General features: G+C 41.0%; 1 protein-coding gene across 4 annotated transcripts; it reads right to left on the bottom strand.

Annotated features, from left to right (window-relative positions):
* Positions 1–29: 29 nt before the first annotated feature.
* Positions 30–27,138, bottom strand: kcnn2 (potassium calcium-activated channel subfamily N member 2). Of its 4 annotated transcripts, XM_085413800.1 has the most exons (9): positions 26,245–27,138; positions 25,749–25,844; positions 11,085–11,503; positions 10,668–10,809; positions 10,401–10,511; positions 10,195–10,322; positions 8,378–8,386; positions 5,462–5,531; positions 30–2,042 (listed from the first exon to the last, which is right to left on the bottom strand). In XM_085413800.1, exons 1-9 carry the CDS (start codon positions 27,028–27,030, stop codon positions 1,767–1,769), a joined length of 2,037 nt encoding a protein of 678 aa, XP_085269926.1. In that variant the 5' UTR covers positions 27,031–27,138; the 3' UTR covers positions 30–1,766. The 4 variants fall into 4 exon arrangements, 3 of the variants coding, with proteins under 3 accessions (XP_085269926.1, XP_085269924.1, XP_085269925.1); XR_014912710.1 differs by lacking the exon at positions 8,378–8,386 and having other exon boundaries at positions 1,991–2,042; positions 10,186–10,322; XM_085413798.1 differs by lacking the exons at positions 5,462–5,531; positions 8,378–8,386 and having other exon boundaries at positions 1,867–2,042.
* Positions 27,139–27,998: the final 860 nt, after the last annotated feature.

Here is a 27,998-nt window from a genome sequence, read left to right as displayed (position 1 = left end):
TTTTTATTGTTTAATTCTTTATCGTTTAAGTCGCATACAGTATAGTCTGTCATTGGTTTCTATGCTGCTAAAGTTTGTGGACGGAACATCTGTGTTTTGTCAACTCTCTGATTGATTTATTGGTTAATGAGTGAGCTGGTTGAACAAGACCTGTGATGGATCTCCTCTGACCCATGCAATGCTCTGTGAACCTTGGAACGGCTGTTTTAAAAATACACAACCATTATGGTCGTATACTGAGTAATAATGCATAAAAGGGTATGTTGGACACATCAGGAGATCTCACAGTTCATATGTAGCTACTGTGCATTAATGACCAAAGTGGATATATGAATAAAATCAGAATATATGTTAAATCAATTGTGGACCGTAACATTTCCAAGTGTAGTAAATGCCAATCACATTTACCAGCCCTGCTCTTCCAGCTCATCCCGCAGTATCATCCAAAGCGTATGCTGTAAACGATAGATGAAGTGTGAAGAATACCACAGTTTTTAAATCACACTGTTTGTTAATTATGTTCAGGAAAAAGTCTCACAGACAGTTTTATGTATCTTAACTCCAGTCCGAGATATCCTTACCGTGTGCTAGTTATGCTGAATCTGCCTCTTAATCGATCCCACGTTGTTGTTTGTTTAGTTTTAAGAGGTGTGCTTCTCCTCATTAAAGTATATAAAAATAGGCATTTACTTTTTAAAAGGTAGATATGGTTATGGTTTTGTTGTTCAGCATTTGATGGCAGCAAGCATAAAGAGCACAGGTAAAAGAAAAAAAAAGGACAGGAGGTGAGACACAGCGAGACTGGGGGTTAATTAGTAAATGTATGATCACTCAGTAAGTTTCTAAAGACTTTTGCAGGTCTAAGATGATGCTTCTTTGTGAGAAACAGAAATAGGGCTTCGATTTGAATCATTAACACTAGCCACAACTCGATAATTGACAATAATAAACCCATGCCCAAACATTTAAAATGTTCTTCTTTTAATGAGCAACGTATCTTTATATCATATCTTAGTCAGCATTGAAGTGCATTGATTAAAAAGTAAGTGCAAGTACAGGTTCTGATGCATTCATTTTTACTAGAGGATTAAATTATTTGCAACGTGGCCCCAAAAAATAGTCATTCTACAGGGGCACTCTGCAAAGGAAAACCATTATAGTTGATGCTGTTTCTAACCTAAAAGATATATGTTGTTTTCCTCATTTCAAGCTTTTAAAGTTATCTCTGAGTGACAGTGTGTAGGAGCGATTTTCATCTGGCTTCTGCTGTCAGCTCACTCCAGTCCGTAAACCGCAGCATTTTTCCTCAATATCACTGCCATGCTCCCTGACTGATTTCTCAGTGGTTTCTCGGTTTCCTTTGAGGAACACAGAGACTGAATCAAGCCAGCAGAAGCACAAAGTCTGTGAGAAGCACTATTTTAGTGCAATAGTTTCACACTTGGTAACTCTGCTACCTAAAACTGGCTACCTCTGCATAGAGATGGAGAAGAGTTCTTATCACAGCCCCATCGATAGGCCTTTTAGTTGTTACTGAGGGAAGCGCCATTATTTTTATGTCACCAGAGCAAGGATAACAACATCTTTTGAGGTAATAAAAAAATAAATAACAGCATGAAGTTATCCATTAAAATGTATTGTCCCCAGTATCTTGGATTCTGTCATCAGAATTTGGATAATACTTATTGAAACCATAAGGCTTTACGATAAATGCAACTTGGCCATATGATGGCAAAAGTCTCCAGTGGAGGCGTTCCCCCTGGACTCTAGCTGCTCTCGGAGGAGGTGGGCGGTGCCGTGGAGGACGACCTCCGCCGGGACACTGACTGTGAGCGCTCAGGGCTGTGTTTGTCATAAGGCTGGAGCTGCACCTCCAGGAAGTCCCTGTGCTGCTGGCTGATGACCTGGCTGATGAGTCCGGGCAAAGCTTGCAAGTTACTCAGTAGAGTCTCCAGCTTCGTCTCCAGCAGGGCAATCCTTTTCTCCATGTCCTCCCCTCTCTCATTCAGGTCTGATACCATGTCATACATGATGTTCTGAGTCTGGAATAGGAGAGATAAAACAAGCTTATTGTTAACATTTTCAAACCGACGTTACTTTTGATGGACCACCAGAAAATTTATTATACATTAAAAAAAATAGGGAAAATGCATTTTCATCACATCAAGATGCACTGATAGTTCTGAAAAGAGAAGAAAGAAAACTGGTTACAAGAGGCTACGAGTGCTAAAGATTCACTGTTCAAACACATCAAAGTCAAAGTAAAGAATGACTTTAAAATAATAAACTGATGTATATCTATTTGTACGTCTGTCTGAAAACAATACTCACATTCTGCCTGCAATTTCAATGTCAGAAATCGTGAATAAACATCAATGGCGCTATGCTGTGTAAAAGTGCAATAAAAGTTCAGCTAATATGATGCTTCCACAGTCTGAGTCAGATCTATAAAGCTCACAGTTTCAGATGTTACAGGCTTTTTTCACTGTATTGCACAATATTTGCTTGCTAAACCAAGATAGAAGGAAGAAAAAACTCACCATCACATTCAAAGTATTTTAGGATTTCATGTTTCTCTTAAATGACAACAAAAAATGTTCATGACTGAGTGCAGTAATGACTCGGATACACTCAACAGCCACTTTGTTAGGTACACCTGCTCCACTGCTTGTTAATGCAAACTTCTAATCAGCCAGACTGCTTTGAGTTGATAGGATGGCAACAGGAAGTCAAACAACTCCTCGTTACAGCTAAGGTATGCAGAAGAGCATCTCTGAATGAACAACATATTGATGAGCTACAGCAGAAGACCACACTGGGTGCCACTTCTGTCAGCTAAGAACAGGAAACGGAGCTACAATTTACTTGTAATGGTGTGGAGGATATTTTCTTGATACACTTTGGCCACTTAGTACCAAATGAATATTTAAATGCCACAGCCTAACTGAATATTGCTGCGGATCTTGTCCATCTCTTTATGCCCTTTATGGCCACAGTGTGCCCATCTGCTAATGGCTGCTTTCAGCAGGATAGTGCACCATGTCATGCTCCTCAAATCATCAAAATTGTACTCAAACGCCCTCCACAGTCATCACAACCTAATCCAATAGAGCACCTTTGGGATGTAGTGGGATGTGAGATTTCCATTATGTGCAGCCAACACATTTGCAACTGTGTGATGCTGTCATGTCAATATGGATCAAAATCTCTCAGGAGAATGTTTCCAACTTCTTGCTGAATCTGTATCCCGAAGACTTAATGCAGTTATGAAGGCAAAAAAGGGTCCACCCTGGTATTAGCAAGGTGCATCTAATAAAGTGTCCAGTGAGTGTATACACCTTACGCCACACACGAGATCAGCCTGTACAGAACCTGCATTATATGACAGGATGGTGATTGCACCAATGCTTCAGTTTATGTGTCAGGCTGCACGCTGTCGTAATACTGCACGGTAAGATGTTCCTGCGCAGGCTTCTTGAGCTGAATCAACAGTTCAGATTTTACAAACTGCTTTATGATACTGCCATTTTATCCATCTTGTCTGCAATGGCTTGTGTCTCACCCAGAGAAACCTTCACCATCCTTCAAAATAAGGTCAGAGGAACATTATTGGGAGCACAGTATCTACCGTAAACTGATCTAGAAGGGTGAATTTTATTTGGACAGTTTACAGGAGCTTTATGTTTTCATGCAGACCAGAGTACATTAGTTTGTGACCTTGAGGAGACAGGAAAGGTGCCTGCTGACTTCACATAATGCTCTTCTGATGCATCAGCCATCTCATAACAGGCTATTAAAAAACAACAACAAGAAAAGAAAAACAAACAAACACACAAACAAACAAACAAACAAAAAAACCTCCATGAAAATTATATAACTACCGTATAACTACTCTTCTCTAAAACGGTTTGGGCTTCCAAAATAGTCAGCAACAGCCTAAGAAATTCATGTCACATTCCAGATGAGAAGTGGTGGTGAGGCTGCTGGAAGGTGGTCTCTGAGGTACTATTCAGTGCAGGACTAATAACCCCTGGCAGCTTAGAGGCGATGTCATCCATCACTTACCTTGTCCTCTTCTGATTTGAGGCGGGGATGATGGGATAGCTTGTTTATATGAATCAGTGAGGACTAAGGAAGCCATGACACTACTTAACCTGACAACTGTTGTTAGGGTTGTGCTATTAATATCAAATCAATCCAATAAAGGTCTTTTTCCTCTTAGTGTAATTAAGAAATGATTGCATCCAGGCACAGGCCTCCAAGTTTCAAACCGTGAAATGAAAGGAGAACATGCTCAAATAAGGTGGAATGGATGATAGAGAGCAAGAAAACCATTAGTAGATCATTGAGGAATATATGTGATGGAGCAAGAATACAGGTGGTTAATAGACATCCACTTGGGCTGTAATGTAAAACCGCAAATTGACATTATAAACCAATTTCTGTACAAGACGAGGGAAGAAGCGCGAGCAGAGTGGCAGAGATGGTTGTTAAAGCCACTTGAGTGAGCACTTTTGTAATTTAAGGATATGTACTGGAAAAAATGAAAAAGAAAAAAAAATCCTGTGGAAGGAAACTGCATTCAGCCAATGTCACATCGTTTATGTCACGCTGGATGAATAAACAGGGTCTGTATAAGTGACTCTGGAGGAGATAATGAAATAAGGGGATACGTTATGATCTGAGGAATTTCACTGTGCACTGCAGTGGCAATGCATCTTCCAAAAAGATATGTTCAGCTCTATTTAGCTCCGTCTTTCCACCGAGAGCGTGAAAAGACTGAAGCCACACTGCCCTCCTATGGTTGCAGACTCATACAACACTGGCCATAAGCCACCTTACTCAATGTCACGTCGCAGGTTTCCGTGCTGTTTTACAGCATGAGGTGATTAGGCAATATTAACTAATACCTTTCATGACATGCTGGCCTGAATCCAGTTTGACTGTGGTGTACTTTTGAATGTCAGAGTGCTCTGCTTTTCTCTCCTCTTTTTCTCTGCCTTTATTTCTGGCTGAATCATCAGATCACAGTGTGTCTCCCTTTCCAGGTTACTGTTTCTGCTGTGTCAGGCTGGCGCACTGCCTGGTCTTTCCCTAAGGTTTGTCGACTTCTGTTTAGTGCATCTGGAGACAAACATCAGAGAATACATAGAGGGAAAAACTGTGCCGGGTTTCTCATTACTCCCATTCAGTAATTTTTTTGTCCCGGGGACAGTGATTTACACTGCAAAATGAAGATGCGTTATTATTTCATACCCCAAGCAAATTGAATTCCAGGTGAGCGCAGTCAACCGCAATCAACACACAGATTGTAAAGCCTGTCTGTTTATTTGACACCTGTAGACTTTGATTTATATTAGAAAACACAACTAATTCAGCCAGTCAGCTAGCATGCATCGGATTCAGCCACACAGAGGGAGGAAACCTACAAAGGCAGCAGTGTACTGTTAGTCTAGCTTACCTTAGCAAGGTCCACTAGTGAGTTTGCTTGGTCATTCAGCTTGCGTTGCTCCATTTTAACACTTCTCAATCTGAACACAAGACCATTCAGAACCCAATAAATTAACGCTATTAGTGTCGATATGTTTTTTCTTTTTCTTTTCTTTTTTGTTCTTGTTGTAAATTTGTGCACACACAAGGCATACACATGAAGAACACTCCCAGGACATGCATGGGATATGTGTAGAGAATGCAGGGTTTGGAGGGGCAGTCTGCTTGGTTGAGCTGCATGCAAGTGGAAAGGAGACCACAGAGAAAGAAAGGGTGGGGGGGAGGAGAGGGAGCTGCCACGGGGGGTGAATGAAATCAGCTCTGCGTCCTACTCAACCAATACACACCACAAGGGAATGGGGGTGGGGGGTCATATCTGGGTACAGTGTAAACAGCATTTATCAAGTCCTACTGTATGTCTTCTTGACATATGAGATTAGAAAACATCAACAGCAAGGGTAAAAAGGTCAGCTGTTGTTCCTGTAAAGTTCCCTTCTGGTTAACTTTTTTCTCTTTACTATTCCCATTTAGTCACTCAGAGAGCCAAAAACATCACACACTGTTTTGTATTAACACAGAGGGTAAAGTTTAACCTTTAAACAGCAGCTATGAGCCTGCTTCCCTTTTGAGACTTTCCAATATTCCCATTAGAACAGAGAAAATCGTGTCATGGTGACAACTTTTTTTTTTCTTTCTTATTTTTTCTTCTCTCTTTTTTTTTAAGTGACAACTTAAAGAATCGTTTTAATTGTTAATTGCGGGCAGGAAATGAAAAGATTTTTCCAGAAACTCTCTTGTGGGCTAAAAAACCATGCAAAACGCTAATTTTTCTATCACCCAAAAATCCTACCTGCAAAGACTGAAAATTGCCTACTTTATAAAATGTGCTTAAATAATTTACAGCTCCTGTTTAATTATGCTACTGAAGCACCATTTTAAACTCTTCTTCTCAGGGGACTTAAAAACAGCAAAATGTGCACTATTGTAGAGTATTAGCCACGTGGCATCAACATATTAAAGAGGGTTTTTTTCCTTCCTCCTGAATCGCTTAAAAATAATAATACACCATTAATACAGTCTGATTCTTAGGTGATGATTGAGGGTCAAATTTTAAGATTGCTAAAGACGAAGAAATTCAAGAGTCTTCGAGGGAGACTGATATTTCATCGAGAAACTCCCAAATGTGCAGCGAAGACCAACAGAGAGTGCCACAGAAGCCACTAAAGAAAACTTCAAGCATAGGGCAAAAATGTCCTGCCACCTTAGCCCCATTATGCTTCATACAAAGAAGACTCTCAGACAAATGCAGAACAAATTTCAAAACATCACTCTTATATTCTTCTAGTTATAATGAAACAAATAAAGAAAAGAGCAGTGGTCTGCTCTAAATTACAGAAGATAATAGGTGTTCGGGGTTACATGGTTTTGTAGTTGACATGAGACCTGTTAGAAATATACATTTCACAATTGGAAGACCAATAGCTGTCAGAGGGCAGGTTGAGGTGAGGGCGAGAAAGCCTGCTGACCTTCTATTTTATATTCAAAGTATGTTTTCCACAATCAGTCACTGCTCATGGGCACTTCCCTTTGTGAACGGGCACTTTATATGCGGTTGGTGTTCATCGGGGGAAAACGGCTATGCTAAGCGTTTCAATCTCAGTTAGTGCTGCTCCACATTTTTTACCCTCTCAAGTTGCGTTATTTGTCATGACCTCCATTAAACTCATGGTGAAAAGAAATGCAAATTATTCTTCAAAGTAATGGTGGATGGGTCTGACGTCTTCTTTTTTTACCCCCCCCGTCGCCCTTGTCCCTGCTGACCATTCACACTGTTGGTCACAGTTGCAGCCTCTCGAGCACAAACGGGATTTCTTCAAGGCTTTACCCTGACCTTCCTCTTAGGTCACTTCCCTCTTTGTTCAATTCGCTGATCTCTGAGCTAACAAGCGCTCACTGTCCTGCTTTTTTTTTTTTTTTTTTGTCCCCACTATGGTTCCTCCTTCAGCCTTGCGCATGGAAAAAGACTTCCTCCCCAAAGGGAGACATTTGATTTCACAGCCGTTATGGCCTAAAACATTCTGCAAGACATTTGGCTAGCACTTGTGTCATACCGTGCCTCTAGCACGAGTCATCCAAAGGACCTCAGTGTTGTTGTGTCTCCAAACTCTTCTTGCATGGCAGCTGCATGTCGTTGCTATTATGCTGTTTACCAGCCATGACAACAACAATGGACTGGCATCTCTGCTACTGTGTCATCCAACAGGGAAATGGAGGAAATGTAGCTGCAAATGTCGTAACAGGCGTAACAATGGTTCCACTTGCCGAAAGATGACCCTGAGCCCTGATCTGTGAGAGCGTGGCCGCTTGGGCGTATCGCATGACTTTTTGGGGTATCACAGAACGTACACGTCTGCAGGCTAATGCCACTCTGGTCGTCATCCTTCGGTAGGTGAAAGCACAGTCGATTGGAGTTTAATCAGTTGCTTTCTGATTAAAGATCAAAAGTCTCATCACATCCATGCAGAAATGGAAAGAAAAACACCCTCCATCATTGATAATTGAAATTCACTTAAACTGCATCTGTGGGTGTGTATACAATGTGCAGCGCATATCTGTTCACTAACAAGGTGCCTGTACCGGTGATTTAAATCAGACAAAGAAAAATGTGATGCTGTGTGTTTCGTCAAACTGACATGCCAACTAAGAAAAACACACTTTTAGCAGGTGTGACTGGGTTGTGTGAAGCAAAGATTTTTGAGGGATGAATTTCACTTATCAAATGAGGGAGTGTAATTTTTTTTTTTTTTGGTAGTTATTGGGTTCAAGGACAAGCTCTCGTTAGCATGCACACAACAGGTCTGTATCTACATGAGAGGCGAAGACTTACTTTCGAGCTCTATTGCATTGTGTCGACACAAACAGGAAAAACAAAAACAAAACAGGAACAAAAAGGAAACATGAAGTAGACAAATGAATTATTACAATATCAGATAAACATAGTCAGATGGCAAACTGTGTTTGCTCACGTCTGGCTGCTGAAACCCTCATCGCTACACTGTCACCTGTGAAGAGCAGCCACCGCTTCTCCTGACTTCCCTCATCTTGAAACCAGTTTGTCATTTTACCCTGCGTGGACCGTTTCTGGTGGTTGCAGCTGTTTTTGTTCTCTGAATCTAATTTAGCCTTTTCTGGTCCTATCAGAAAGACAGTGAATAAAAGCAATCTTCCTGTTAATGCCGGCAAACCAGAAGTGTCTGTTTAACAACAGCTTTTACCCCCCTCAACTAATAAGGATGTGTGAGCAAAGTTTTCTCACTGTCTTACAACTTTGACCAGTAGAGGAAGTCAAAGATTGCTGTAGGCCTATTAAAAGCCTCCACTTGTTAATCCACTTCCTATTCTATATTAATTGCACGCCAGAGTTTGTCTGTCACACCCTGCGATTAGGCTACAGGCCCTACTTAAAACTCTCCCACACGAACCCCGTGAACACTCTGCCTCATAACCGAGACCGAATCTCTCTAACACAAAGAATGTGACCAGGAGATGTTGATACCACGCTGAGTGGTCGTTCTAAGCACACAGAGCAACGTGACTTTTCCCAACTGAATCTGGTTCTTTATAGATTGCACTTTAGCTCTGAGCCATTTCCATTATTAGGCTGTCCAAGAGAACAGGAGGTGGACATGAGAAGCCGTCATCAATGCCGCGAATCACCTGAACCCAACAGCAAGGGCATAATGACTCGAAAAGCAGCAACAATGAGAGAAAGCTATTAAACTGCAAGTCTGGATGCGGGTTGCAGCAGCAGCAGACAGTTTGTGTATATTTGTGTTTCCCTACCTTCCCAATAAACATCCGAATGCCGTTAAAACTTAAATGTGTGTCCAAAAGATTCACGAGCAAAGCAAAGTTGCACACAGTACACCATATATATATATATGTGTGTGTGAATAAAACCACAGAAAGCAAAACAAACATACAAACAGAGGACATTTTTACTTGAGTATGAACAATATACCAGCGTATTTGCTATTATTTATTCTAATAAAGCGCCGAGGTGATTGCCAGTTAATGAAAGAAGCCTCAGTGTGGCTGTGCTGGTAAGCACTGTAAGCTGAAGGAAAACAACAGTGAGGTGAGGTTAAAATCAATACTGTTTTGGAGTGAGATAGCACTTTGGGGGTCCTTGGGGACCCACTAAAACACTAGCTGACAGGTGAATGTCTGAGCAAGCGCTAGAGGAGTAGAAACCGAAATGTGTCAGCCCTGAGGTCAGCCTGACATCTGACTCACAGCGAAGAAGACACACAAGAGTCAACCTGACAGCAAAAGGTGGAGAAATCGATATCATACTCCTGTGAATTCTGTAAAACCTGCATATTTTGAGGTAAAATGAACTTTACACAGAGTTTCTTTTTCATGATGCTAGTTTATGCCTTTTAAAAAACGGGTAAATGCTTTACAGGAATCTCCAATGAGTCATTGTGTATATATACATATATAACATTCAAACATCAGCAGAGGAAGTTGTGAAATCAGTCAAGTCAAAGCATGGTTATAAAAATACAAGATCCTCCAAATCTATGAGCACAAAGCTTTGCTACAGGTGTCAAACAATTCAGATTTCAGGTTTGTGTTGCTCTGGTGAATGAAATTGCTGAAGAAAAGTGGCGAGGTCAGGGTTAAGAGCACGGCACCTACTGGTGAATGGCTTGGAGAAATTTTCTCTGGTGCTTCCTGACTCTGGCGTGGTCCATCTTCCTCACCAGTTTAGTGTTCTTGTAGATGAGCCACGTCTCCCTGAGAACGTTCGCAGCTGTGTTTTTCACCTTAGGGTGCAAAAACAAAATTGCTTAAGACTGTAATGAAATAAAGCATCTATGACACCTTGCAGCGCTTTCACTTACTCTTTTTGTTAGCTGGGTGTCCATCATAAAATTGTGAACATGTTTTTCAGCTTTGGTTAATTCCAGTTTCTTTGCCACCACAGCCACCACCAAGGCAGTGCAGCCAGCGCCCTGGGAGCCAGAGAAAATATACAGCGTTCCTTTACTTGTCAATATTTTTCAGTCACGATAAATTAGCAGCAGATCGGCTGCTTTTACATAATTAATAAGAGTCTTTCAATAGTTTCACAAGCTGATAAAAAAACAAAACAAGCATCATAATCTCACCATAATGCCAGTCAGGAGGCAGACTCCTTTCCCACAGTACGTATGTGGGACCATATCCCCATAACCAATGGTAAGAAACGTGATTGAGATCAACCACATGGCTCCAAGAAAGTTGCTGGTTATGTCCTGGTTATCATGGTACCTGTAATGAATAATAAATGTATCAGACTGACACACCTTCATGCACCTGAACAAACTGCTACTTATTTCTTTTTTTAAAAAAAGAGGTTTTAGCGACTGTAATGCCTAAAATCCAACGTTTCAGGACTCTGCAGTTTCATAATCTTTTCTTACAGCTTGTGTTAATCCTTCTATCTTGATGCTCAGACAGAGAGTGAGTATTCTATCTATTTTTAAGCCTTATCTATGTTTCATGCTGAGCAGCGCGGCATAGCATGAGAAAACTGATCCAGGCACCTCTCGCAGGCTCTCACTGTCCATGCAGCGATTATCCATAGCGAGATGGTGAAGACCAGCAGCACAGTGCCGGGGCAGATGGTCATGAGAGTCTTCATCACAAATCGCGTGTTAAAGTTAATCTTGTTGAGTGCACCGATGCTGCGGGACGAGGCATCGGTGAAGAGCTTGCTGTGCAGCAGCATGACGCGAGCGATGAGGTACAGGCGCAGGAACATGGGGATGGACAGGATGATGTCCACATCTGCATCCGTCTTGGATGCCACGTAGGAGTAGGCCAAGCGTGCCGTCCAGGTGAAGGTGTAGTTGCCTGGGATGGGGTGTATGGCGCACACCAGGATCTCCAGGCAGATGAAGAAGATGCGCTCGTATGTCATGGCTATCCTCCAGTCATCAGCTGCATTGTCCACCATAAATAGCTGCAAGGAAAGGGCACCATGAGAGTGATGAAGGGTAGAAAAAGCAATCAAACAAAAGGAAACAGCTGAAATTTTCATCATGTTGACACAGCACACTACAGGAAATCATTAAGCCCATTAAAGAGTAAACAGCAAATCGCCTCAAGCCATTAAATTACATTTTTTTTTAAAAAGAAACTGTGCTCAGAACATTTGAAGGAAGTGTAGCCAAAGAAAACGGAAAAGATTTCATGACAAGGGGAGGATGTTACAAGCTTTCAGATATTTACAGATATATACAACATCTAATGACCTCATCATGGCTTTAATGTCATATCTGTGTTTGTGAGCGCACCACACCAGGTGTGTAAGTTTTAATGCCTTAAGGAACGTTTGTTGCTATTTTTCCCATTTCCTTTAATGCCAAAGGTCTTTGTAACAAAATAAGACTGGGGCCGGGTCATGTTTACCACTGTGTTGCATCACCCCCCCTTTTTAACAACAATCTTAAAGCATTTGAGAACTAAAGCTTTGAAAGTCAAACGTTTCCCCATTTTTGCTTGATGTGGGGTCGCAGCTGCTCAGCTGTTTGACTTCAACACAGACTCACTGTTGCGATGTGTGTAAAACACTGGAAACCTCTGAGAAAGACTTCTGGATGGCAATATGTTCCTCTAAAACCTGCGTATGCCATTCAGCATTAAAGACGCTTTTGAAAATGTGGAAACCTTTGGTTGTTCTGACCACAGCAGAGTTAGTTTCCACCCCAGTCCATCTTAAATGAGCTTGGGTTCAGAGAGGATTTGTGTGTTTATTTTCTTTGATCTGAAAGCAGCTGAAAATGGGACTACTTATAAAAACGACTGCAGTTCTTAAACAGTTAATGCAATACCTTTGTTACAGCCATCGATTTAAATCTGAAAGTCTGCACTTCACCCACATCTCAATTGCTTGATTTAAAATCCACTGTGGCAGCGGACAACTTAACTGTTGGTACAGTAAACGGTTATTTCAGCATCAAATTTAAAAAACAAAATAGTCCAAAGACTTCAGATGTTCACTTATGATTGTAAACCAGTTTTCTTTAAAGTTTTACCTTTTCAACAAAACCGAGACATTTAAAGATTGTCAGGGCAGTATGGACTTTTTAAAGCTACTTTGACGTGAAAACTAAATAATGTAAAAAGAAAAAGAAAGCCAGGAAACGGCAGACTCATCAATGCTGTATAAAACAGCTTCTGCATACAATAAATTATTGAAATTTCTGGAATAAATGACAATCCTTAGTGTAAAGCATCTTAGTGCCTGTAGAATAAATTGTTCTGAAGATGACTGAAAATTTTGACTTCTTCATTAAAATGCATTAAAATAAAATATTATTACATCAGGCAATACATTAGCGGTGTGCAGTAAGCATTTTCAACTTCTAAGCAGTATACTAATGAGAACATCTGCCACCTCCACATAGCATTAGGTGCTGATCGCCTGGCCACCCTGACCAGAAGGCTGGCTGTCTCACTGGGGACTTCAGTGTGAGTGGATTTCAACACCTCCCATCGCTCTTCTCCACCCCGTCCTCTGTCATATATACGCAGGAGCTTTCTCACATGGTCATTCCTGCTGATGTCCCTTCACTCCTCTTTATCACTTTCTACAGCTATCTTCAACTCGTGTCCTCACACAACTACCAATATCAGCTCCTTCACGGTCTCCACTTCTCACGCTAAAGGTTGTAAACAGGCGATCTCAATTTTATACCTGTTGCTTTGTATTGTGAGGCTTGTAGATAAAAAGCGCTCCAAACTGTATTCCTCTCTCTGACACCTCGCACTGGTATCCCTTCTCTAATGCGCCCGCTCTATCCACTCAATCACATCAAGGTCCTGCGCCTGTACAAGCTGTCACAAGTGGCAGTAGATTTTTCACAAAACATTGTTGTCAGCAAATCCAATCGAGGTTTCCTGGCAGCTTTTTTTTTGCCATGAGAGCAGACGCCTTTATGAAGGGGGAAAAAAGAAAAGGAAAACTGCACTATTACGTGCCGTCCGAAACCTCCCTAATGTACTCGGTAATAAATTATGGGGTGTCCACTGACTTCTCAGGCTTAACTATGATATACAGTACAATGATTTTGCTTACAGCCCTCTGAAACAACATCCTGCACAGTTCTGTTCATCTTTCAGCTCAGAAATGTACAAGAATTATTAAAGTAAGAGGAACATCTTCACAATTTGTCCTATTAATGTGTTATATAATACTGAAGTATTTGTTTGCTTACTCAATGGTAAGAAATGAAAATCAAAAAATAACCCAGATATTTAATGGAAGGATTAGTTTCAGGTTATGTCGTAAGTCACAGAAAATGTATAGTTAAAAAAAAGTCATGATGCTCGCTGCAGAGGTTTTGTGCTGATCTTAATGCGAGAGAACAGCTGAAACACTGCAGTTACTGAGTCGGCAGAGCGTTAGCGAGTTTTTCTCTCTGTGCCATTCAGAGGCACTCGGTGATGCCGCTCTGTAACTTTATGTGGTCTGCAACTATGTCGTTGAGTTTCTATTGTTCATAAATGCACATGTTGCAGGGGCAACATCTCACAAGCAGTCAGGTCATCTTAAACGTGTCAGTGATATAACTCGAGAGGTGGAGCCATCAAAAAACCCTTTTGAGTTCTCGCTTGGCTTGGCTCCCAGTTAAATCTGGAATTGAATTTAAAGTCCTTCTCTTCCCATACATGGTCTTGAATAATCAGGCCCCATTTTATCTTAAACACCTCATATTAATGTATCATCCCAATAAAGCTCCTTACTCTCAGACCACTGGCTCACTTACAGGATAAAAGTAGAACGGGAGGCAGAGCTTTCAGCTTTGAGGGCCCGGTTCTGTGGAACCAGCTCCCAGTTTGGATTCAGGAGACAGAAACCCTCTCTTATTCTAAGATTAGCCTTATAACTTTAATTACTGATGAAGCATATAGTTAGGGATGAATCAGGTGACCCTGAGTGATACCTTAGTTATGCTACAATAGGTCTGGGCTGCTGGTGGATTCCCATGATGCATTAAGTGTATCTTCATCACTCACCTCTTTTAACGTGCTGTTAATGTGTTTATACATCACTCTGCATTTAATCATTAGTTATTATTGATGCCTGGCTCCACAGCATGTCTTTTGTCCTGTCCCCATCCCCCGAACTGGTCACGCCAGATGGCCGCCCCTCCCTGAGCCTGATTCTGCTGGAAGTTTCTTGCTATAAAAAGGAAGTTTTTCCTTCCCACTGTTGCCAAGTGCTTGCTCATAGGGGGGTTCTCTGTATTATTGTAGGGTCTTTACCTATAAAGTGCCTTGAGGTGACCGTTGTTGTGATTTGGCAATATATAAATAAAACTGAATTGAACTGAATAGGAGTAAAAAGATTTTAAAGAAAATTAGATGACCATTTTTAGAATAATTCATCATTTGCAGCACATAATATTAGTAAACATTGTATCTGAAGAAATCCCTACACACAAAGGACAACACTGAAAAACAAAACTGACTGGCAAAGAAAAAAACAGGTTACAGAAATGCTGCTGCATCCTCTGCTCGTGTAAGATGGACTGAGGTGAAGTGGAAAGCTGTCTGTGTTCTTATGTATCAAATTTTAAATTCATGCTTGAATTCACGCGCGCTGCTCTAACCAGGCTAAAGAGGAGAGGGACCGTTCGACTTGTTGTCTTGCTGTCAGGAAAGGCCTTATTTATTTGTGTAAGACAATGCCAGAGCCCATTCTGCGCAGAGTACACAGCACGGCTCTGTTGCAAGAGAGTCAGGGTGAAAAACTGGCCTGTCTGTCAGACCTGTCGCCTATTGAAAACATTGGATTAATAGGCAAAAAAAAAAAGACAACAAGAAGCAGCAAGAAGCATTTGATTTACAAAACTGCAGCAGCTGGTCTCCTCGATCCCCAAACATTTAAAGAGTGTGTTGTTAGAAACAGAGGAAAACCTGATCCTAACCTTTTTAAAATGTGTAGCTAGCATTAAAAATGTGGGTGTATTTTTCAAAAACAATTATATGCCTCTCTTTTAGCATCTATTACCTTGCCCTCGCACTTTTAATCATTTATATAGGGCTTATATGATTTGCAAATCAGTCTGTCTTAAACTTTATGACAAATCATATGGTCATAATTTTCCGGACACTCTGGAGGCATACATCATGACTCGGCAGTTTGCCAGCTACTCTCCATTTAATTTGGAATTTCTCATTATAGAAGCAAAAAGAAAACTGTCCCACTCCTGAAAGGCTAATGGGATCACTGACCTAGATTGTAATTTTAGCTGTGACATGTTACCTAAAATGGAATCGCTGAAATAGTCATGTTTCTCACATCTTAAATAAAGCTCCCCATTCAAAGCGTTCATCTCAAGGACAAAGCCAGCGCGCAGAAATCAATAAGACTGCGCTACAGACGTGTACGAGTGCTCCACATGCTACAGTTCGACAGCTTCAAAGGGACTCCGAGACTACAGCTTCAGCTGCTTTAATGCAGAAACGGCACACTGCACGCTTATTATAGCTTCTGAGCCAAGAAATGTGCAGGAAATATCAGCTGTCAACAAGCCGGCACAGTACAACACCAGCCAACAACAACAGCAACAAGTCCGTGAATAAATGGTACAACAACCCCACGTAGCCTCTGCAGCTCATTTGTATTTATTCAGAAGCTACAATCAAAGTCCCCCGCCCTCCCCCAAACACAGAAAACACGTGAATTAAATTTTCAGCTGTGGTTGTTCCTATCAAATGAGCGACACTGAGCTCCTTTAACAAACTGACATCTGACAAAGAAGTGTGTAACTCTAACCACAGCTTGTCCTGTTCAGCTTTCCAGCTGAGTGTAATGTAGACATGGAAACACAAGCTGTGTCTCCACTCACACTGTGGTCTCTTACTTACAGAATTAGCTCTCTGAAAGAGGCTAAATCTATTGTTTGTACGCGGCACAAGCGACGTTTTATTTTACATTTTAAACAACAAACCGGTCGTGTCAAAAGCAGTTACAAAGTTTGTTACCTCCAAACAATGTAATTAAACATTTAGCAGGAGCTTGCATAAGGAAAGCCTACTTGGTGAGTAAAAGCAATTATGGTAATGGATGACCTGAAATACAATACTCATGGGGCTTTAACCGCACAGCATGAAATATTTCATACTCGCTGGAAAACCAGCAGTTATGACAGAGAGGCGGAAGAAACTGCATCTATGGATGAAAAATATTCAACTGTGAGGTTTATTTTTTAAAAAAAAGAAAAAACTTATGTTAACAGTGTGAAAAACAAAAGCCCTGATGAGAAATAGAAGGTTAATTATTTACAGCACAGATGGTTTAAGTACTATAAAAACAGGCTATAAATATAATAATTTCAGTTACATCATAGTTACATTTTTTAATGTTAAGAATGAAAATATGAAACAATTAATAGAGGTTCAAAAAAACAAATGAGTCCACAAGTAAATCTTGTGGTGATCATTAAATTATTATTACATTTTTTATTTTATTTACATATAGACAATTACATAAATGAAAATTATAACCACAGAGACATGATTATTAAAAATATGTCCAACCTAACATGAGAATAAAATAAAGGCCTGTGACTTGAGAAACATACCTGAAAGTTTATTTTTAAGATAAAGAAGGTAAAAAGAATCTATTTCAAGCGGTAAGAGCGCCGCATCTTAACCTCGTACACAGTGGATCATTAAGATTTGAAGATGAAACAGAGGCACAGCTAGAATAGAAGAAATCATTTTTCTTTTCAAAAAAAATCTTGTGCATAGACTTTCTTTGTCGTGCTCACTGTGTGGAAATATGACATTTAAATACGGTTAATCTTTTGTAAAAGTGGCAGAAACTTTATCAGGTGTCAATTAGCAACCTAGTTGCTAAAATCAACTTGTTTAATCTGCTCAAATGCTACACGTGTATGTTACTTAGCGTACACTTGTTAACCACTTTATTAGGTACATCTGTTCAAATGCTCGTTAATGCAAATATTTCATCAGCCAATTGCATGGCTGCAGCTCAGTGCATTTAGGCTTATAGACAGGGTCAAGATGACCTGCTAGAGTCAAAACCGAACATCAGAATGGGACTGCAAGAAGATCTATGTGACACTGAATGTGGCATTGTTATCGGTGCTAGATGGGTGATGAACAGGCAACAAAAACTCAAACAACTGCTTGTTACAACCAAGTGATGCAGAAGAGCATCTTTGAATGCACAACATGTGAAACCTTGAAGCAGATGTGCTACAGCAGCAGAAGATCACAATGGGTGCCACTCCAGCTGGGAAACTAAGGCTATAATTCGGCTCACCAAAAATGGATAACAGAAGCCTAAAAAAATGTTGTCTGGTGATGGTAGAGCCAGAAATTGGCATAAACAAGTTGAAAGTGTGTATCCATGCTGCCTTGTATCAGCAGTTCAGGTTGCCGAGCATGTACTGGCTTGAGGGATGTTTTTTTGACACACATTGGACCCCTTAGTAACAGCGCCGGTCTACCTGAGTATCTTGGTGACCATGTCCATCCCTCAATGGCCATAGTGCGTGCACCCATCTTCTGATGCCTGCTTCCTACAGGATAAAGCTCCATATCACAAAACTCAAATCATCTCCTGATCATGGTTTCTTGCATATGACAGTGGCCTCATATGACCCACACAGTCACAATCTAATAAAGCACAAAGATGGGAATGTGGAGCTGAAAAATCAGCAGCAGCTGTGTGATGCTGTCATGTCACTATGCTTTAAAATCTCTGAGGAATAATTCCAGCACCTTGTTGAACCTGTACAATGAAGAATTAAAGACGTTCTAAATATAAAGGGGGATCTAACCTGGCATTAGCACCTGGTACCTAATATAGTGGCCAGTGACATTTCTAATTAGCACACAGTACAGCTCAGAGTGACGGGAATGCCATTAAGTCTGTGAGGTTATAAACTAAAGGATCAGGTAAAAAAAAAAAGAAGAAGACAAGACCTTAATGGCATTAGATTAAAAGCTAAGGAGTCACTAAATATATTTCAGTACATCCTGGGGGAAAGACAAACATGTGCACTTTATTCAGTGGCAATCCATCCAATAGTTGCCCAGACATATTATTTGAATGTGAACTGTGTGTGGGGTCACACAAGAGATTAGGATTTATCCTTATCTGCTCAGTATGAATGCCTATAATAAAGTTTCATGGTCGTTCCTTTAATAATAAAATGGCTAAAAATTTAGTCACAAAAATAATAGATGAAAAACAGGCCTTTAAATTCTTACAATCTATATTCATCACATGGATATTGAAAGACACGTTTGTTTGTATCTATATATGTGTCCTAACCTTAACTGTGTGCCTTTATTCTAAAACAGCTCTCTCCAAAATCCCCACCTTACCTTAGGAAAAAAAAACCTAAAATCAGTTCAAGAGCACAGACGTTAATCCCCTGCAATGTACAACAGAGCCCAGGGAACAGGGCACCAGCCTGTTTCTAACTCGGGCCAAATCAAAGCATCAGCGGTTTCTCTTTGACATTCATCTTGTTTTCTGATGGACTTAAAATACAGTCTAATCACTCAGAGTGCATGCCCCTTTCCCATCATCAAAAAGGCTTCTTCATGTCAGTCTGAGAGACAGCACAGCCGAATATGTCTTGAGCTCATTCCCTGCCTGCCGATGTCCTGTGTCTGCACTGTGCAGCCCCGGAGGAGCTCACCTGCGCTGCTAGCTGGGTTGGTTACTGGTTTCACTACTCTCAATATAACTAATGGAGTGCAGCTCAATATTTAATCTGTGTAATGTGGAGATGGGAACATATATCTTGTCACTGAGAATGAAATCACTCAATCTCATTAGTGAATTAGGTTGAGAGGTTCAGTCCAATTAGGCATTAATGCAATGCTTTATTTATGATATCAAAGTGAGCCACTAAGAGGCCAATTTGCAGAATAAATCTGAAGCTTTCGCAAATTCTGTTTGCTTTCGCTTCCGAGATTAAGTCTCACATTTGCATGTGCAATTTTTCCATTCGAGCAAAGTGAAACATTTCTGAGCCAAAGTAAAAGCTCGTATAAATCTTTCTTTAAAGTGCTGTGGCTGCAGCCAAGTCGCCACACATTAATAATCTACATTCAGCTGCATGTTTGGAGTCACACACACGCACAAAAAGAGCAATTTCATAAATAATCTTCAGGATCCTCAACTCTATGGGTGGTTTGGTATCTGTGCCCTTGAAAGGCGGTACGTTCAGTGAAAACATTGAGGTCACCAGCCAGTGGTGGTTATCTGACTCCAGTCTGGAGTCTCAGGTAGAGGACAGATTTCACTGTGAGAAATTTAGAGTGTCTCCTGCAGTTACACCATATCTCTGACACATACGCAGCACTCAGGGGCAATCTGCAGAGCACAGCCAAGTTTGGCTTTGGCAGAATTTTGCTGGCACAGTTTGGGTGACGCGTTGTTGTTTTATCTTTTCCGCTGAACCGAAAAATGTAATATTGCGCGACTGTGAAACATCAGCGCAGACCCTTATCGCAAAAGTACACATCAAAGACAAAAAAAAAACCAACCCAGCCCCCAAAGCATTTTGCATTAGTTTAAGAGAACTCAGCAGAACTGTCATCACAAGGTAGAGTGACACAGCAGTGGCCTTAACACAACACTTTGATGTGAGAAGAAGAGGGAAACTTGCAAAATGTCAGTTTGTGTTCGCTTAGAAAAACAGAGAGAACTCATCAACCACCTCAGCAGCTTGCAGCTCATATCAGACTCTGACAAGGACAAGTCAAAGTTAGGAAAGAGCTACACACTCAATGCAGCTGTGTTAACTTCCACAACACAGCTGCATTGCCTAACTAAGAAGTCTAAAAATTACTCATCTGGAAATATTAAGGAGACGTATAATGAGATTCATGCTTCCGGCTCTTTATCAAAGCTGGTGTGTAGAGGGAGGAATACATATAATTTTCCTTGTGGACACTAAAAACAAAACAAAAACTAAGGACAAATCTTTTTCTTTTTTTTTAAGCACACTCAGCTCAGTAGGTCACTCCTCACTGCCAATGCAGCACAGCAGTTGTATCCCTAAACAAATGACAGCCTGTGTCCGACCTCTCTCCTGCCTGCTCAGAGTGACCTTTTTTTGAGTTTTCAGTCACTCTGTGCAGAACAAACTCTGTGTTGTGGAAATCAGAGAGCGCAGACTTTACCGAGCTTGACAAGTAAATCAGTTTTAAGGGGCTAGAAGTGGTGGGGAAACCATTTCATCACCCTGACTTATGCCTCTACATCTGACAGGCATCTGTGAGTACACATGGATGTGCATGCATAATCTACTTCACTGCAGGAACAACATTTCCCACATGGCAAAGTGCACTTTAGAAACAGCAATTCATATTGCAACATTGCAAACACATTAGGCTCTCGTAGAGGCGTAAAAATGAAGCGCGGGGATGTGGATGGGGAGGGCGTGTTAAACCTAAGAACATTGCATAAAACCGAATAACACAACAGCTGACAGAGTGCTGATGCAGTAATGCTAAATAAGGATTCAGTCGATGGGTGTGTTTGTGTTTTGGTGGGCGCGGTGGTTTTCAAACTTTTTCTCCAGGGGACGTCATTTGCAGATAGAAAATAAAAATATTTGGGTTGGTGAAGCTCTACATGGGAAATCTATCATTTAAAGCGATTAGTTTCTGAACTCAGGCTCTAATGTCAAATATTTGGAGTAGCCACCCCTCATTTCTTTACATTTTGTTAGGAAAATGGGAAATAGATGCAGAAATTGTCTAAACAAATATAGAAATAGAGCTTGAACTCTTTTAGACAAGCTTTCTCATAATTACTTTTGTCTTCAAGAATAGTTTCCAGGCTTCTTGTTAAAGCGCTGCTTTGGATGCTGACATGGCAGAGCCTCCACTGTGTTTACAAAAGGCTGTAGACACTCTTTGCATCAGACCTGTTGCCACTGAGACTATTTCTGATGAGTCTTCAGTGAACTGTACACGAGTAAACTGGAGTGTCAGATGCATCTTTCAGGTCCTGCGTCAGGTCTTTGTTGGATTTTTTTCCAATTTGTCAAGGACACAACTTCCAGAGCTGTAGAGAGTTTTTTTTAGACCTGCCACTTCTTGTTTTGTCCTCCACTGCCCTGTTTCCTCAAAATTTTAAAGACACGCTCCACAGCATGCTGAGTTATGCCAAGTTTTCGATTAATAGCTCTTTAGGAATCACCTTTTGTTACAAAAATCCTATTTTAAGTCTGCCAAACTGGTTCAGCTAAAGAAACGGGAACAAAGGATGAGCTTTTGTGACAGGCTGCTAGCAACAAAGTGTCTAACAACTCAATTCAATATTCATTCTTTGCTAAGTTGTGTGTTATGTGTAGACACAACACCGGCTGATCCTTGAGTTAGGTGTTTTTTAATACTTGAATGATTCATGCAGTAGGTAAAAATATTCCTCTGAAAATGGGCAATGTCCAAAGAAAATCTTTAAAACACCTCCATCCTGGAGAGCTATTGTTCAAGAGCACTTTAAAAAATTACACATCTTGTTCCTTGGAAAGAAAATATGAAGCGATTGTCGTTGGCTTTTGCATTGTAGTGCACATTTACATTGACTTCATTCATGGGAAAATACTGTACTTTTTGCTTTGCTACACTTACTACTTGGCAGCCTTTATGTGAGGTAAACAAAACATGGTCAAAGACAGAATGATTCAACTATCAGAAAGTTAGTTGGCAACTGATTCCTCTTTAGGTTTAGACTATTTGATAAAACACGAGTTTTTAGATGTTACGTTGTTCATTTCTTTGCAGCGAAAGCTTCTACTTCTGATATTTTAGGTAAACTTCCTAATCACATTTATAGATACATAAGAAACACTTTCAGTAGCTTTACTTTCAGCTGAGCTTTTAAAATGATTGACTTTATATGATTTTGTACTTTGTTGTTAATACTTGTATAGCATCTGATAACCTCTTTGCCACTGCCAGATTTCCCTGTGTGAATTTACGAATCACTGAAAATTTACCAGTCAGTAGTCGTATTCTTCCACCTGTTAAAGTAATGTTTCTGACTTTGGAGAAGCTTTTCTCAAAAGACTTTCCAAAACTGCCAGTTAAGCAGATAATCAAGTTAAAAATTAAATGCCAAATTAAAAATCAAGAACCCCCCTCCCCCCCAAAAAATTCTCTTGTTTCAGCTCGTCTGGTGTGACAATTTGCTGGTTTTTGTTTGTATTACATCACTGTCAGTGTTTGCAAGCATTGTACAAAATCTCTGCATTTAATAATGGAAAAAAGGCTAATTCAGCACCAATAAACGACACCAGATTATTTAGAGATATAGTGAAGACTTAATGATATAAAATCTGAAGTAACATGATGTCACGTAGAAAAATGCGCATTTAAATCCATCCATCTCCATCAATCCTAACTGCAAAGACACTAAAGTCCAGGTGAAACTGGACATACACACTGAACATATCACCAGTGCATCACATGACTAATATCTACACCCAAACCAGTTTAGAATCACCAGTTAACCTAACATGCATGCCTTTGGACATTTGCACTCAGCACAGTGCCTGCAGGTGACCAGGTTCAATCTCAAACCTTCTTGAAGTGAAGTGAATGTGCTAACTGTTGTATCACCCCAATTTAATCATCTATCAAAATATTGGCAATGGTAAAATTTGCATTGGACAAGTTTATGTCGTTCCTAATGCACCCGACGTAGCACCTCACTGCTAATAAAAAAGTCAACCTTCAATCAGGATTTTCAATTTGGGGCATTACACCTTCATTTAGTCCTGATATTTAAATGTTTAAGGATTCAATCTGGAGTCTGTTTCAGTTTATCTTCCTTAAACAAAAAATAAACCGAAAGAAAACAATCAGTTTGTTTTTTTCACAAGTGTATTGAGTAGCAGGCAGCACACGGACAGAGAAAATCAGAAAGAAAAACACATTTTATCAGCTCTCTCCGGTCTCTCTCTGTTCTGTGTGCTTGTGTGTACTTGCGTTTACCATCAGCAAGGCAGATTCAGAATTAATTCAGCCGTCTACACATGTGCATGTGTACGTTTTTGAAGGCACATATGTCAATCTGCAGGAACCAAAAAAGCCACAACTGGCACAAAAAACAGCAACAATTGACACAAAAGAGCCTCAGGCAAGGAGGGATGGGAGCAGCTGTTGTGGTGGATGTTGAAGTATAACAGTGTGAACTGGATTTAAATAGTGAGACAAAGTCAGTTCCAGGGACTGGTTACTCCCAAAGGGAATGTGATGAATTAGAGGACAGACCTTCTAATCAACTTGTATATTTACAGAGCAGGTCTAGTGAGTAAGACTGCGGTGACTTGATAATGTTTTCTGACTCATCAAAGTGTTCCAGCTTCTACTTCAGTCAGCGTGAATATGTGGCGAATTGCAATAATCAGCTGTGAAGAAACAACTGCCTTAATAAAGTTTTCTAGGTCAACAAAGGAGGAAATGTCTTTTATAGCAAAAAGAGAGCTATGTGGGGTGAAAAATGTTGTGGATATTGACGTGACTGTCAGAGGGGACTTGATCAAAGATGTCTGAGCAGCCTGCCTGTGTGTTAAATATGCATCTGCTGACAATTAAAGGAATGGAAAGAAATCCTTGCTTTAGAGCTAAAATAATCACTTGCGCTCAGGAAACAGCGGTTCCTCAGAGTCATTTTAAGCAGAGAAAAGAGATTTCAACTTCTTGAATCCATGTTTATAATATACAGATGTGTTGCTGTAACATTGCAGCAAGGATATATATACATAAAAGTAGTCTCAGCGTCTCAGCAAACTGGTTTCCTGTGAATGGGAACAATAACCGCGTGGCTGATGCAGGACTAATTTGATACCTCTACCTAAATAGAAACATGCTGTGTACAAAGAATGTCTCTTTACATCAAAACTAAATTGTTACACCGGCCGGCAGCTGCATAAGCAAATGGTGAAAAAAAGCTCTGTTTATGGATTTATTTATTTGCTCTGTATTTTAGCAGAAATATCCAATGGCCAAAAAAAAGAGGAAGAAGAAGAAAAAAATGGGTTTGATACTTTCATACCAACGTATGATTTTCTTTCTAATTTATACACAGATCCTGGGAACCATCTGCAGGGGAAATGAAACAGCTTCTGTTGTACGGTGAAATATGATAATGATGCCTTTCTACCATCTCTTATGAAGAAAGGTTTACAATGAGAGATCTCAAGGCAGTGACACATTTTACTGTTGGGCTATTTTAATGACTGATCCTCTCCTGGGGTTTGTAGCTGCTAAATATACCAACAAAGCTGATGAAGATTCTGTTTGCCAGATGCAAGAGGTAAGAAGTGATGTTTTATCAAAGTGTAATGCACTATTTCATAAACAAAATGAGGCTACGTCTTGAGTTTGAGACTATAGACTGGCAACAAAGTGAAGAAATAAGGTCAGATGAAAACAGCTGGATCAGCTTTTACAGTTCAGCTGAAGGCATTTTTAAAATCACCCTCTTGTGCAAAGGTAAGAAACTCCATTAACATGATTAAACATGGCGTTGTTTAGTATTTGAGAAAATGCTTGGGTGGTGTTTCTTTTAAGGTGAAGCTTTTCCCATTTAGGTGAATTTAAAAAGAAAGAGACAGAAACACATCAGGCACATGGAAGCCGTCTGGCATGCAACGGAGGCCCATGCTGCAGGAAGTGAAAATTTGTGGCAAAGACATGAGTACTGAAGCACAGTAATGCAACAATGCTCCGAGGCATGGTCATAAAACTGTCATGTTGGAGTATCTCAGGCTAATAATCATTCATCCACTCAACCCTGCGAGGAGTTCCTTAATCTTCCCAATATCTATAATGAACTGTTAATGCGGCTTCAATAGCTGATGATTAGGCCTACAACAGCACCAGTGCAACAACCTCTTCCATCATTTACACACTCACAGGGCTGCAGAAAGTCTTTGATTCTTTGAAAGAAAAAAAAAAGATGGCAAAGAAACAAACACACATTTCACATGTTTCACAATGTTCATGCATTAAATGCACAAAATACTTAAATCTGACACTAAATGAGCAGCAATGACTTTAAAATCAACCTGTAACAGTGTAAAAGAAGGGGGAAAGTGTGCAGAAATACAGCAGATTAGACATAAAACTGATAAAACATGCTTTGATTAAAACAAAAAACAAAAAAAAACAACAGAGTGCATCAGCATTACCTGTATCTCCCTTGCATGGTAGATGATAATCAGCCCCAGGAGAATGATTGTAGAAAGGCTTATCAGGCATTTTAGAGCTAATGAATATAGGGATTCCTGCAAAAGAGCAAGGACAGTAAAGTCAAAGAAGACACAACAACATGACAGAAGATCTTGTCTTACATGCTGGAGTAACTCCTACTAATGTGCCAAAATAAATAAATAAGTAAGTAAAAACGGCACGATTTAGCTTTTTAGGACACAGTGCAACAAATTCTAACATTGCAGCTTCTTCTCCCATTCATTTTTTTGGAGGTGATGGTGGTGGGGGGTCCCCTTCATGGCTGGACAGCTGTGGGCCTTTTGGCCTGCGTGCCTGGGACCTGCCTGAGAACACTTTATCCTACCACAAGTTGTTTAACGTTAAAAACACTTGTTTCGTGAGTCACATGTCCCCTAAATCAACTCTAGCCTACATGGGACTGCGAGGCACGGACTTTGAGTGGGCTATACGCACCTTTCCATACGCTCCCCATGAGAGTTCAGTCTCTATAACCATAACAACGATCCCAAACATCCCAAAGATTAAAGCATAGTCGCTGAGCCGTTTCCTTTTCTCAAACAAGGCCCTCCTGTGCCCCAGCTTCTCCCCAATGTTCTGGTTCTTCTTTTTACCCGATTTGGCCCCGCTGTGGCTGCAGCCTCCCCCTCCGTCTCCCGATGCGTAAGGCATCAGGGTGCTTGAATTATTCTCCGGCTTGGATACTAAAGTGTCCGACGCATCTGCGGCGGAGATGGGCTGCAAAGGCTGGGACTCGGAATCAAACTCGTGTATGTTTCTGCGGGACGAGCTCAAGTTGCTCAGCGGCCGCATTACGCCGCCGTTGTATCTGCAGCTGCTCATGGCTATTTCATTGTAGGAGTTACTGTCTTTGTGGCTGCTGCCCAGGCTGCCCCGCTGCCTATCGCGGCAATGCTGCTGCTGCTGCTGATGGTGAGGATGATGATGATGATGATGTCTGGATGAACTACCATGACTAGAAGGTGTGAACTCGCAGACACTGTACTGGCAGCCTTGCCTCGAAGACGTTTCCGAAGGTGCCCTTAAAGTTCCCACAGTGGCCGGCGACGTCCCGCGAAAGACGAGGCTTTTTCTCGCATCACAGGTGCAATTATTGCAGGTGCAGCATTGGTCGTGCTGCTTGCCGAGGCGATCCTCGCGTCCGCAGTAGTGCTGGTACTTACAGTGCTGGAGCTGCTGCTCTGGGAAGAAATCGTTCTGCAGCTGTAATGGGGTTTCCATGTCAGTGCTGCTTTTTAAAGCAGCGACCAGGCGCCACAGAGCCCCCGACAAAGGGCGTCACGGTCCTTACGGGAGGACAGAGCTGCTGCATGAATAGATCCATTTCGGCTCCGGTAGATGTGTGAGAGGAGCCTCCGATTGGGCAGAGGGGACCAAAACAACTGTCTCGACGTCATGAAAAGGTTGCAACCACAGGAACTGAAGCCCAGCCTCGTTTCATTCTCATCAATATAAGCGAGTGAATTGTTGCTTCCCCCCACCTGCACTGTCACACCTTTACAAAGACACACAGGGAAAACTTACTCAAGGTGTGTGTGTTTTTTATTTCTCATTATTTCTATTGATTTGTGAAACATCCCTTGATCAGTGCAGCTCTGCTTTGCTGAGACACCGCCACTCCCACAGGTGCATTTTAGCTTTTGCCCCCAACAACACATCAGCACCTCCTATTAAGAAAACCCGGACTGATTTCCAATTTCTTACTTGAGAGGAAACACAAGTAGCTCGCTGTCACCCGTGATTTACAACAAGGTGCTGATTTCATTCAGCTCATTGGCCGTTGAGCGCGTGACGCCTTCGCGAGCAACGGCCCTCTGTCTCCGCAGCCAGATTGATGTGAGCGCTGGTGGCTACCTTATTAATGGAGTGCAAGAGTTATATCACCCCAAGGAAATACAACCAACTGCCCGAGATTGAGCAGCTGTGGCATAAAACAAAGACCGAAACCTAATCATCCAGACATCGCGGCGTAACAGGAGCAGCAGCAGCAGCAAATTTAGTCATAGGGCCGTTTGGCGCTATTGGAGTTATGTTGTTGTGTTTGCGGTGGGATTTGAGTGCGAGCTGCGCAGTTTGATTGCTCGGAATGATTTCTTTGCTTCATCTGCAGTGAAGTCGTAAAGTTGCCCTTCTATGCAATATTTACATTAAGCATAAAGCGTAGATCCAGAAACAACAAAACAGCTCCA

This window comes from Rhamphochromis longiceps, linkage group LG7 (genome assembly GCF_057381845.1).
Source record: "Rhamphochromis longiceps isolate RC_006_pf linkage group LG7, R_longiceps_female_GT1.1, whole genome shotgun sequence".
Classification (NCBI taxonomy): domain Eukaryota; kingdom Metazoa; phylum Chordata; class Actinopteri; order Cichliformes; family Cichlidae; genus Rhamphochromis; species Rhamphochromis longiceps.
Note: the sequence above shows the minus strand (reverse complement) of the source record. Positions and strands in the feature narration are given on the sequence as shown.